This window comes from Cajanus cajan, chromosome 6 (assembly GCF_000230855.2).
Source record: "Cajanus cajan strain Asha chromosome 6, NIPB_CcT2T_4, whole genome shotgun sequence".
NCBI classification, from domain to species: Eukaryota; Viridiplantae; Streptophyta; class Magnoliopsida; order Fabales; family Fabaceae; genus Cajanus; species Cajanus cajan.
In genome coordinates this window covers 2,334,104-2,348,228 of record NC_138522.1, presented here as the reverse complement: position 1 = coordinate 2,348,228, position 14,125 = coordinate 2,334,104, and the positions used below count along the sequence as shown (strand labels likewise).

General features: G+C 32.0%; 1 protein-coding gene across 1 annotated transcript; it reads right to left on the bottom strand.

Annotated features, from left to right (window-relative positions):
- Positions 1-8,157: 8,157 nt before the first annotated feature.
- LOC109789135 (putative Histone-lysine N-methyltransferase ATXR5) lies at positions 8,158-13,186 on the bottom strand. The gene is made up of 6 exons (XM_020348019.3): positions 12,677-13,186; positions 12,508-12,591; positions 10,470-10,699; positions 10,236-10,336; positions 9,945-10,157; positions 8,158-9,668 (listed from the first exon to the last, which is right to left on the bottom strand). Exons 1-6 carry the CDS (start codon positions 13,017-13,019, stop codon positions 9,509-9,511), a joined length of 1,131 nt encoding a protein of 376 aa, XP_020203608.1. The 5' UTR covers positions 13,020-13,186; the 3' UTR covers positions 8,158-9,508.
- Positions 13,187-14,125: the final 939 nt, after the last annotated feature.

The window sequence follows — 14,125 nt, the reverse complement described above, 5'->3', positions numbered from 1 at the left end:
TGATTACGTTTCAAAATGGGTGGAGGCTAGTGCTGTGCAGAAAGCTGATGCCAGAACTGTCATAAAATTTTTGAAGAACATTTTTTGCAGGTTTGGATCACCAAGGGTACTCATTAGTGATGGTGGATCTCATTTTTGCAATGCTCAATTGCAAAAAGTTCTGGAGCACTATAATGTGAGGCACAAGGTCGCCACACCGTATCATCCTTAAAGCAATGGACAGGCTGAGGTATCTAACAGAGAGTTAAAGAGAATTCTGGAAAAGATAGTGGCTAGTTCTAGGAAGGATTGGGCTATCAAGCTTGATGACACATTGTGGGCTTATAGAACTGCTTTTAAATCTCCAGTTGGATTCTCACTATTTCAGCTTGTTAATGTTAAGGCTTGTCATCTTCCAGTGGAATTGGAACATAAAGCATTCTGGGCTTTGAAGGCCTTAAATTATGATTTGAAGGCAGTAGGGGAGAAAAGAAAGCTCCAATTGCATGAACTAGAAGAAATGAGGTTGCAAGCTTATGAGTCTTCTAGATCTTACAAGACAAAGCTAAGTTATACCATGACAAGAAAATTTTGAACAGGAACTTCCAACCTGGCCAACAAGTATTACTATTCAACTCCAGGTTGAAGCTTTTCCCTAGGAAACTCAAATTTAAGTGGTCAGACCCTTTCTCAATTAAATCTGTCAAATCATATGGAGCCATTGAACTTAAAGATCCTGCTTCTAGAAGGTCTTGGTTAGTCAATGGTCAAAGGCTCAAGCATTATCTAGGTGGTGAAGTTGAAAGACTCACTACCATTACTCATTTGAAGGAGCCATGATCATACAACAATTGTCAAGCTAAAGACACTAAATTAGCATGTTTTTGTTTTAATTTCTGTTTTAAATTCTAAGTTTTAGTTTGAATAGGGAGTAGTTAAGAGTTTTTGTTCATAGAGTTGCTTGATTTCAGAATGAATTTTGCTTGATGATTGGCATGCTATGGAATGTGTTAACATTGCTGATCTAGTTTAAGTTTTGTTTGTATTTTGTGTGTTAGGATATAAGAAGTTATTTTGATGCTTTATAGTGGTGATACAATATTTTTCGTGTTGAGTCTGTGATTATTTTGATAATTTGTAGTGTGGAGTGAAATGTGTTTGTTCATAAGGATGCTTGATGTCATGCTTGTTGTTGATGTTTAAGTGTTTTATGATTGTTTAAAAAATTGATTATCATGTTAGCTGCATACTTCATATCTACTATGTTAGTGTGTAAGAAGCTATTTTGATGATGGTTTGTAGTATTTTGTACAGTTAATAGGTTGTGATAACTATTATGCTAGGAAAGTTCACGTGAAATTTGATTGTTAATTTTGTTTCTAAGGAGGGTGTCATATGTATATGTCTTAGGAAGGAGACCTGTTGTTTGTGATGTCTGAAAACTTAGAATTTTAATTCTAAGTTCTAGAGCTACAACTCCAAAACTGGCACTATGGCTGTCACTTTCTACCTAGCCTTTTTTGTGTATCTCAAGTGCCAATGCTCCAGCGTTAGGCCATGGCCATGGTGCCAACTCTCTGTTGGATTTTTAATATGTTTAAGTTCCAGCGCTGAAGCGCCAACTTCTGCAGCTATAATGCCAAGTTTCTGTTGGCCTTTTGACATATCTCAATTCCAGTGCTGAAGTGCCAGAACTCACGGCCATAGCGCCAAGTCCCTGGAGCTCTTTCTTGAGTTTAAATTTCCACAGCTCCAGCGCCAATCTTGCCGCCATAGCGCCAACTCGCTGTTGGTGCACAAATATATTATCTTAAATTTCTAAACAATAAGGAAAACAAAGAAGGCAACTTTTATTGATAATACGCCTAAATTTTGACAACAAATCTTTAGACACCTAATTATCTTAACTTCATAGTTATTTTTTATGGCAACATTATTATACTTGTTATTATAGGCAACTATCTTATGTTAGTAGCACTTATTATTGTATTTTGATCTTGATTTTTTTTTTAGTGTTTGTACGAATTGATTGCCTTAGTCAACATGCTGACTAAGCCTTCTATGAAACTTCCTACTTACTTTCTAGACTCCTAGAGGAATGATAAAAGTTATTTTTATGGCTGCTCCAGGGTTAAGTAGAAAAAAAAATGTATAATGAGTTAGTATGATCACATCCTTTCTATATAACAATTTTTTCTTGATGGTTGTATATGATGTACATAGATTTGATTGGTTGTTATATAGATGTTTGTACTAACTAACCTACGTACTTTTGACCTATGGCAATGTGATCATTATAATGCCCTTCAAATATGATGTTTCAATGATTGTATTTCATGACACTTCACCCTCATTCACACATTTTCTTGGAAAACTTCTCAAAATATTACTCATCCCTAAATTGCTCATAGTCAAACATGTTTAATTGAGGTTCTTAAATGATAAGTTACAAAAAAGTAGATGTATCTTGTTGGCATATGTAATATTATTTAATTCATTTGAATTACCTTCAATTATGTAATCTCACACCTGTACAACCTTTGTATCCTTTTCATTTTAGGATTTTACAAGTCCATTAGCTTCCGCTTGACTCACCCTTGAACCACATCGTACTAGGAGAGATAACCTACTCTAATACTATTTGTAACGTCCCTTAGAATTGGCGTCTCAACAAATACACTCCATGATATTTCACTTGATGATACTTCACTCAATTTGTTGTTGGTCAAAACCTTTCACCAGTCAAAACCCTATGTGGGTAACCCTCTCCATGATGCTAACTTGCTTTTTAGAATCAACAATTATTTTCACAAATTAACATAAGGCTTTTCATGTATTTTATCCCTACTCACACACTTTATAGGAGACATCTCAAAAGGTTACTATCCCTAAATTACTCTAAGTTAAACACACTTAATTGTGAAGTTCTTAAATAACGAGTTGCTGAAAAATATATGCATCTTATTAATGTAAATAATACTAATTAATTCTTTCTCATCCTTAATTATGTAATCCTACTTGTATAGTCTTTGAATCTCTCACATTGTGGTGTGTCCAAAATGTTACAATCACAACCATTATGCGTTGTTATTTAGTGCATATCTTTTGATATATAAATATATAATTTTCTTATTTCACCTATTTTCCATAATTATTTAAATATTTTAAAATTAATTATTTAAAATCAAATTATTTTGGATGAGATATCAATGGGTGTCTCAAACATTTTAATGGAGAAAGACTACTACTAATGTTTCCTTTCATCACCAAACTTGACCCTAAGTGAATGAAAATCTTAAGAGTAAAGTTCAACAAGTAAACAACATTATCATTAGAATGATTACAATTCAAGTTAATGCTCAAATGAAGTCCGCTCATAATGGCTATGACAAAACTTTTGCTCTTGCTTGACCTCATCCATACATGTCATTGTCTCTTCATGCATAAAGTAATATGTGATACACTTCTAAAGTGATGGACTCTTGCACAAACAATCTTTGTTTTTATGTTTAATTATTAATTACATTGATCAAGTAATGGACCCACCCATTAAAAAAGCAAGAATCACTGTTGCAAAACACTAATACAAATCCTTTTGTTGTTTATATTATCCAAGACCACTTCATGTAAAACAAAGAGCAACAAAATTCCAAGCAAAATTATAATCAAGATTCTTACTCCACTCAACATTTCTACAAATAGAGAAATAGAATCCCTTGTATTGTTTAATATAATTAATTGCTACAGCAACCAATGAAATCTAGTTACTTGGCAAGTCAAACAATTTAATGTTATATCTAAAAATGGAAAATGATTAAGTGATAATATTATGGCCAAGTGACCAACTTTTTTGCTTATTTTATCTTGTTATTTTACTTTGTGACTGTTTATTCACTCATCTCACTGTACTAATGCATTTTCTACTAAGAATGCAAGGGAGATTTATCTTATCATTTCCTTAAAGTGCATGTAACATGTATGATACCACCTATTACAAGGAGCTTAATATTAGAAGACCTCGGTTTTGCCTAAATAACAAGAACCTAAGTTTCATGTTGACTTTTCATTCACCTAGAGGGGTAGAAAGAATCCACCCTCCCTAGAATGAATTTTTGAGATGATGAAAAGGGTTCTTAATGCCTAACTTTTTGAGAGGATGGGAAATCTAATGTACACATAATGCAAATAACACTCATGATCTATCTTACCAAAGCCATTAACTTCTCAACATTCAAAGATACATGACACCTTATGCCAAGATGAATATTAAAGAAACGTCACCTTTTCAAGTTGTTGCAACAATTAGGATGACCATTAACACATTGAGATGATGTATTTGCAAACTCACAAGGGCACCCCTCTTCAAAATATTTGTAATTTTATCTAAATACTTGATGTTAACAAAAATAGATAAAGACATTTTATCGCCTACTTTAGGTCCAAAACATAAAACATTAAGAAATTAATAAGCATACACAAGTCAACACCTCTAAACAACACAAGTTACCGACTTAAAAAGTAATTAATCTATAATAGTACATGATCTAATAAGAGCTCAATTGATTGTCTACATTAAAGTCTAAAAGATAAAGGCAATAATGTTATAAAAGTTCCAATTCTAGCCAATTAAAGGTATGAATTAACTTTCTTTAACCTTTTTGACTTTGATTTCCTTACATATATACTCCTACCATTATTGGGATCTAAAGAGAGAACCATACAAATAAGCTCTCTTTTGAATAAGAAAAAAAAAGTTATTGTTATCAACTTAGGCTATATTTGGATAAACATTTTCAAAAGCATTTTTAGAAGAAAAAATTAAGAAAGAAAATCAAAATAATTTTTTCATAAAATAAAATTAACTTATACATAAGTTAAAAATAAGATTTTAGAGAAATTAATAATAGAAAACTCAGGTGAATTTTTATCTCAAAACCTATAAATGTGAAATAAATGAATATAAAACCCTCATCGTATAAGAAATAAAAAACAAGTAATTCTCACTAAATACTCTTGAATGAGATAGTTGCTAAGAAAATGTTTGAATTCACAATTAAATATTTTAAAGCAAACTGTCATGCATTTCAATACTCCAAATGACAAAATAACTATGAATGAAGTCTCCTATCGGAACAATTATATTTTGACATGATCATAAATATTGGCATGCATGATTGAAAACTTCTAGGCTTAATTGTGTTTTTGATCCCTCAAGTATTGTAATTGTTGTTAAGTCTCAATTATACTTCTTTTTGGACAAGACTTATTGAACAATTCCACTCATCCTTTGAACCATTGCAATATAATTGGTCTCTTTTTGGTTCATTTTGTGTGCAGATATAACTAACCCAAATTTAGCTAACAATATCTTAATACACCTCATTTTTGTGCAGGTATTGAGCTAGAGACTTGAGGACTGAAGATTCATAGGATTGGAAATCTAAGAAGCTAAGGAGCAGAGAAGAGTGACTATGCCGGGCGCAAGATGACTCGCGCCGGGCTTGAGCAAAACAGAGCCTCACCTCTGCAAGTCATATCTGCGCATGGCACAAGACTACCCGCGCCGGGCGTGATCGAGACAGAGAGTAACTCAAACTCTCTGGAAGACATTGCGTCGGGCGTAAAGACTTATGCGCCGGGCGCGAAACCCTAATCTGACTCCCCAAGCTCGTATTTAAAGACATTTTCAAGGGTTTCTTCCTCATTCACACATTGGGCACGTTTTAGGAGCTGAGGAAGGGATTCCCGGAGCTTGGAGCCATTCGTGTGTGGGTCTTTCCTTCGGTTCTTCATTCTCTCTTCATCTCTATTTTGTATTTACCCTCATTGTTTTGAGTGGTTCTACCCATTGTTTTATGGGGTTAGATGTAACCAACGAATTCTATTGTAATCCTTACGTTTTCAATGATATATATATATATATATATATATATATATATATATGTGTGTGTGTGTGTGTTGTTCATTCATTGTTGTGTATGTTTCTATTCTTAATGCTTGCTTTGGATTGAATCTCCTTTGCATGATATAGGTTCCATTGGGTGTTGGAAAATAACCATTGAAACTAGCTCTGAAACAAATGCCTAGTGGGAAATGTATCTAGGAATGGAGCTTAGCCCATTAGTAGTCTTAAACCCTAGCCCGTAATGCGGGTGTAGGTATTGGATACTCAAGGAATTGATATTCAATATCCGCACCTAGGCTCATTCTCTAAGGGATTAGGTTTGAGTAAACTTATGGGTTGACTAAGCAATGTATGTAACAAGAGATTAAGGATTCATTAGTCTGACGTTTGGTGAAATCTGACCCCACAATCTCACAAAAATCATAATACCATTTCTATCATTTTCCACTCACAACCAAATATTTTTATAGTTAACAATTGTGCAATTTTGATCTTCAAAGTTTTAATTGAGTAATTTTAGTCCTTAAAAGATTGTAATTGTATGATTTTAGTCCCTTAATTTTTAATTGAACAGTTTTAGTACCTCAACTATTATAATTGTGCGATTTTAGTCTTTTCCATTAAAAATTTAGTAATTTTAGAATATATATATATATATATATATAATGTTTTAAAATTATACAATTGCTTACTTATATAAGTTAACATATATTATAATTTTTGTTAATATATCAAATGATTAATATTTATTATTACTAAATAAATAAAATTTATATATTATTAGTATTTTAATATTATTGATAAATTAATATCAATAATATTTTTAGTATATTTATAGATAAACTAATAATTTGATAAATATGACTTAGTATTAATATACTTTTACAAAAATATAAGTATATTAATTAGAAATATACATATCTTTTGTTATATACTTATATTTTTGTAAAATTATATTAATGTATAATAAATTATATTTATCAAATTATTGGTTTATCTATAAATATACTAATAATATTATTGATATTAATTTATCAGTAATATTATAAAAATAATAATATAAATTTTATTTATTTATTAATAATAAATATATATCATTTGATGCATTGAAAAAAATTATAATATGTGTTAACTTGAATAGACTAATAATTGTATAATTTTAAAATATTGTGTATATATATATATATATTAAAATTATTAAATTTTTAATGAGAGAGACTAAAATCACATAATTATGATATTTGAAGGACTAAAGTTGTTAAATTAAAAATTGAATGACCAAAATCGCACAATTATAATCTTTTAAAAACTAAAATTACCGAATTAAAACTTTGAACATCAAAATTACCGAATTACAATACTTGAAAGATAAAAAATGTAATTAACCCAAACTTCTAACCCACAAACCAGTCCATTGCTTTCGGCTTATTTCAAAACTCAACAACTGAACCCATCTGACACCAATGTTTCTTCAATTTCTAATGCGCCTACTAATTATGATAAAGCTCCCCAACTTTTGAGGACTTTAAAATCTCCAAGCGTAATGTTGGGTTTTACGTTTTAGGCCATAAGAAAATAAAATACAGTTAAGTTCTCTTTAAATAAATAGAAAGATGTTAAATTCCATTATTTATATCATTTAAAACACGATGAAACGAAGTGAAACTAATGAACTTATAGATCAATTAACATGAGATTATTTTAATTTAATCAAAAGTTTCGAGTTAGAATCTGAATATGTAATTACTTTAAACATTTAGAGAGAAAATTTTACCATTTATAATAATTTAAAACATAATTCTTTCCAATAAAAAATTGCATGTGGTCCATATTTCAGAGCTGACTCTTGTTTTAATACTTTTGAGGGCTAGACGCCTAGACCGAAATCCTTGATAAGATGCTGCCAAAAATAACGAGAGACATCCCCACAAAATTAATGACAAATTGAATCTTACATCTCAATAAACATGGAGAGTATTTACATTCATTCTTAGTAAGTATCTAATGTTACCCTAAAATGCTGTAACATATACTACCATTTGGATATGTAAAACATGATTTGGAAGAATTATTTCACCAAACTGTTTGTTTTTTCACGTTAGGATTGAAAATCTAATTTAGTGCTACACTTTTTTACACAGCTTTGCCACATCAATAGATAAATGAAGAATATTCATAATATAATAGGAGTATACTCTTAATGACATTTTCTTTTCATAAACAAAATTCGAATGCGAACTTTGCCATATTCTCCACAAGTTTTTCAGACTGAGTTGCAAAGTTTACTTTTTTTTTTTTTTTATGGTGTGTAGATGTGTGCATAAGTTGTTAGACTCTGTGATATAGTTTTACACTGTTACACTATTGTTGGCAAAGTCGTTGACAACAAGCGAGTTAGTTTGCCCTCACACATTCTCAAAATCAACATAGAAGATGCAATATTTATTTTCGAAAGAAAAATAGTAGCATACAGGAATTAGCCAATCTACCAAATATAGCAACACCCTATATGAATCTAATAATGAAGAGAGATCCAAAACAAAGGAAACCTAGAAAGTAGAAAAAATCTTGTTTGAACTCGAGCAAAACGCCCTCAAGCTTTTGCCACAGGAGGGGCATTACATCTCTATAAAAAATACCATTCAGTGAGAGTAATGACAACCAAACACGGAAAGGCATATGTCCTATGAAATAAATGTAGTTGACAATGAATAGTTTTGAAACTCCCAATATAAACATCAAAATCCTAAAATCCAAAATTAAGGACCTAAAAGAATTATTCTATTCTCTCTAACTGACGTGTAAACAGGAAGTAATGTATAAAATACACGATAAACTACCTATCAATGTGGTATTCTCAATTCATGGAGGACATGGAATAGAGGTCTTACAAATCACAGAATTATAATTTACTAAATGCACCTACACGCCCCCATAAAGTCTAAGTAAAAGTATAACAAAGAATTTAACCTCAATATACCAATTACTGAAATTCCAACATGAATTTCATTCAAAAATCAAGATTTCTGCAAGAGAATACTCGTTGCATCTGATAAAGGTGGATATGCATATAAAACTTAACAAACACTTGACAGTGTTTCTTTTGAATGCAAGAAAAACATTTAAGAGAGAGATGTCTACATATATATATATATATATATATATATATATGTATTTTCAAGTGACCCTCACTCTCACGGCTTAGGTTGGAATATAGAACATGATTGACCAATATTTCATTCAAAACACTAGTATTTAAAGAAATAATAAAAGATATGGAAAAGAAAATAAAAATCAAAGCCAAATTCTTCAAAGTAAAATCCAGGAATCTTTAAAATTCCTTGAAACTGTATTGAAAAATGTATATCTCATCTTCTGAGATATAACCTAAATGAAGAAAGATTTCCTAAGGTACTCTATTCATCTCTAAGCCACATAAATAATTGGGCAGCTCTACAGAAAAAATTACAATGAATTGCCCATGAATACAATTTAGGAAAAAAAATTGTTGAATTTGCTAGAACAATGATTTGAGACTTTCAAGAATATAAATAAAATTATTTTCCTGAGGATCTAAACTTTCCAGAGCTATAGGGATTTTTAAGAGGTATTTATGTCTTTCACTCAGACAAAATGATGAGTCGGGTATTGATACTCATGACCATTATAATCGTAATAAAGTCTCTCCCCCTTAGAAATATCTCGAGTAGCAACCAAAAAGACCCTACATTCGCCATCAACATTGTATCTCAAACATTTACAATTCTGCTTCTTCCTACCTTCCCTGCATCAACATTCAATATGCTTTAAATACAAGATACTTAAGAATTAGTAATATTGCAGTACATGATAAAGAAAAAGTAAAGTTAGAATCTAAAATGTTGAATTCTTTAAAGAGCATACTAAAGTCAAACAACTTATAAATTGGACTGCAAGAAGTATGCGCACATATTGAAAGAATCTCAAGTGGAAAGGTCTGTATAATTTTCTCCCTATCTTCCTGCTCTATTATTTTTATTCAGGAATTGGCAATGGCAAAAGATAAACAAGATAGGCTTACTGTGTATGATTGTTGATGCCACTGATAAAGCGAGCAATGTTTCCACGTTTATCAGCACAGATAACAAGACTATCACAACTTTCTGCAGCAATAAGAAGGGTCATCATACTGTCACAATCATCACGTTCCCGTTTGCGAAGGTAATCCACATCCCCAGTATATTCAGCAATAAGTGTCATATCCTTGATTGTGTCATCAGCCTCAACAGTATAACTACATCACAGTATCAAAAAAAGGTCAGGACACGTCAAGTTGATTTCATACTTATGACAATAAGTTCAAGATGGTTACCCTTCATGTGAGTCATAAACAACCATAAAGGGAGGGAATTCGCCTCTTTTAGACATAGCATTGCAGTGTTCTACAGTCTCCATATCTTCCTTGGTAAGAGTCTAAGAGAAAACAGTAAAAAAAAATCTATCAAACAAGAGCACAATGATGGGGATGTGCATGCTCATAAATTAACCTGTTTGTTACAGGTTTTCTAAGGATAAAAATCTATAAAAAATATTAATTAGTTGAAACCTGCATGCCACCGTCTTCTAGTAGGGCTTGATTCGCAGATCTAGGAGCCATTCCAGGCAAATATGTGAGGTGATCACTGAATTCTATATTTAACGCTGTTAAAGCAGTAGCAAGGGAACCCATCTGTTTCATTCTCTGGTCAGGATCTTCTGTAGGAACATATGGTAACAATCTCCTCTTTTTCTTTTGTAATACCAAAGGTCGAGAACGTTTGCGACGCTTCTTAGCATCTACAAATTCAGAATAGATAAATCAAGAAAAAAGAAAACTCCAATCAGATATCTTATGTTTAGGATTATATAGACATCCCACAAAGTGGAGGCATAAGTATACTTAAGTGTACCCTTTACAAATGACCCGAATATTAAGAACATGTCAAAACATGATCATAAAAGTTTAGGTAAAAAAAGTATCTTTTTCTTTTGGCTCCTTTACTAATAAAAAATCATCTAAAGATTCATGGTACATCCTGTGTGCAGTAAAAACAAACATTAAAGTATAAGTTGCCATTTCCAGTCTAGGAAAACCAAAGCATACAAGAATATAATTCATCAATAACCTGAAGAAACAAATATTCAAAGGGATGTTAACATGCGTCATTTATTCTGCTGCCTTTGTTATTTGTAATGAAGAGCACACATAAATGAAATGTTGAGTGTAACATTTTTTCAATTAAGCCAAAATCTTTCTAGTTTTCATGAAAAGTTGATATATTAACTTCATTTGTTGCCAAATGATAGATTGTTTTCAAATCAATCTATCTATATTGATGTCAAATTTTCCTTTTCTACTTCCAAAGTCTAGATATAAATCATGACTCCAGCATCCATTTCATTTTTCTTGTTCCTTGGAAACATCAACTTGACCATTTAGTATTTGTGTTGTTAAGAATTGTTTACAGCCTTTTGTTGCTAAATTCCAAGCAGCAGCATTGTGCTTATTAGTTAACTACTAAGGTAATATACTGCAAAAGAATCATATTATGACATTGATTAAAAAAACATCAATTTAATACAATGAAATTTGGCCTAAAAGTTAATATTTGGTTCAATGTTAGCTGCAACTTTATATAAAAGTTAGGAGATTCACATAACTAATGAATTAAATGAGGTATGAATGCATTCTCATACAAAGCCGGGGGAATTTCGACCAGTTATTCATGAAAGAAAAAAATAGGTCCAGTACAATTCTCTACAAGCATGGAGGCGTATATATGCTAAACAACAGATTAGACATTTGATTGGCGTCTTTTGCCTTCAAACAACAGATTAGGCTTTGTAAAGACAGTGAAGGATTGCACCAAATGTGACTTAGCATCATCCTCACATGTAATTTTCATATTGTCATGCAACAGAAATTAAAATTCAAATCTTTTTATGAAATACCATGTTTCTTCAATCCAATCTTAATGCCACGATCATGAAAAATAAAGGCACATAAATAAGGAAGAAAATAAAGAACTATAGTAGCTATCTGTTCATTCAATCTCAACCATGATAATTGCAAGTAGTTTTAATTAACTTGTCATATTATTATAGACTTATATGCATGGAAAATCCAACTAATATCTTTCAGTAAACAACAGAATCTATAGAAAATCATGCTTAAAATTTGCCGAACTCAGTAATGGAAACATCCGTACTCCCATATCATGCATAATTCAAAAAGAAACAATCCACAAGCCTTAAGAGTATTAAGTCCTCACCCAAACACAAATGCTGCATTCACAAAATCTTAACACAATTTCAAACGATCATTACATTACATAAACTCATTCACGTGTCTAATATAACACATAATTCACAAACTACACTCGGATGTTCAATTATTATTCTCATATAAATTGGTGCAGCAAGGTATATGATTCACCGAAACTAAATTCAATCCACATTGCTGTCACAAAGCCAAACGGAGATAGAAAACTCGATTCAGTCAATGTGTGTTCTCAAAATGATTATTAAAATTTTTAAAAAAAAAATAAGAGAGTTAAACATGCAGATATCAAACAAACATAACCATGTCCGAGTTTCATCATTACCGCGAGAAGATCGTTTGTCGTTGGCATCATCAGCGAAGCTCCTCCGAATCCCGAAGAAATCGATTATCCTCTTCTGAGAGAAAGCTGAAACCCGCAGACACAATGCCACATTAATGATCGCATGCGATAAAAAGATAAAAGAATGTCACAGAAAGAGAGAATCCCTTACGGCGCACTCTCTTCCCTCCCTGACACTTAGGGCAAAGCCACGATCCAATCGGAACCCTGACCACGATTGGCCTCACACATTTCATGTGAAAGCCTCTGTCGCATTTGTCGCAGAGAAGCAGCTCGTCCGGCAGCTCGCCGGAGCCACATTGCTCGCACATGAGGTCGCTGTAGGTCTCCCGTTCCAGCACCGCGTAGGGTGCGCGCGCCATTACCTCCGTCAGCATGCGGTACTTCTTCGGCGCGGGAGTCGGCGAGGACGAGTCTTGCCGGCGCGGTGCCTGCGTGCGGCGGCTGAAGCCCACGTGCCTCTGAGCCGAGGGGGAGGAGGCGGCTGGAGCCATGGCGCGGATTGGAAAATTGGATGAGCTGCGAGGGACAGAATTGGAATTTCTGAGAAAACCGTTTTGCTGAAGGAGACGAGAATGGCGTGAAGTGAAACAAAACGAAGAAAGGGAAATGGGAGAAAAAGAAAAAATAATTTTGTTTTTATTTATTTTGTGACTCTTTCTCTTTCGTTTCTTTTATACTCTCTCGCGGGAGAGTGTGGCACGACGCGGTGGGAGAAGGTGAATGCTACGTGGCGGCATCTTAGTGGCATTACTATCGTGCACCAGACCTGCGCACTCACTTTTATGCGCGCACTCTTCCGAGTTTCCTTACCGAGTCCTAGCCGTTTCTTCTCTCGCTCAGACGAAAATCGCCTCCTTCATCGGTCAACGCTTTGACCTTTCTTTTTCATCTCAGGATTTTTAAAATTTTTACGGCAAACAAATACAGGGCAACTTCTGTATTTCAAAATATTTTTTCATATCTCTTTTTTCAAACCATTTGGTAAAAAATTAATAAATGAGATTCATTTATTAAATAAAATCATTAAATATATCATAATTTATTTAATTTTCAAACTCGCTCACTATAAATATTATTTTTAAGGACATTATTAATGCAATACTTTATAACACATATTATTATTTATTTTTTAAATCAGAAAATAATTAATGAAATTGATTAAATAACAATCTGGACTAATAAATTTTTTATGAAATTTTTCAGAGGAGAGTACTAATTCAAATTTCAAAATAGAACTAACATGTAAAATTATTTTTGTCCCATAATAAATGTCATTCAGATTATTTTATATAGAACAAAAAAAATTAATAAATAAATGAAAAAAAATAGTAATTTTACTAAATTAATCTTATAATTATTTTTTTCTAAAAAGATGCAACACAAAACTTATTTTTTACATAATATTATTAGGAGTATAAATAAAAATAATAATAAATATTACATTAAAAAATTAACATAACATTTATTTTAAAACTTATTTTTCTTCTAATGCAGCACATACTATGATAAAGGAGTGTGTTTTTAAGAATTTTTATTAAAAATAAATTTAAATTAGACTTTAAAATATCTTTTTTTACATGAATAAAAAAATTTATCG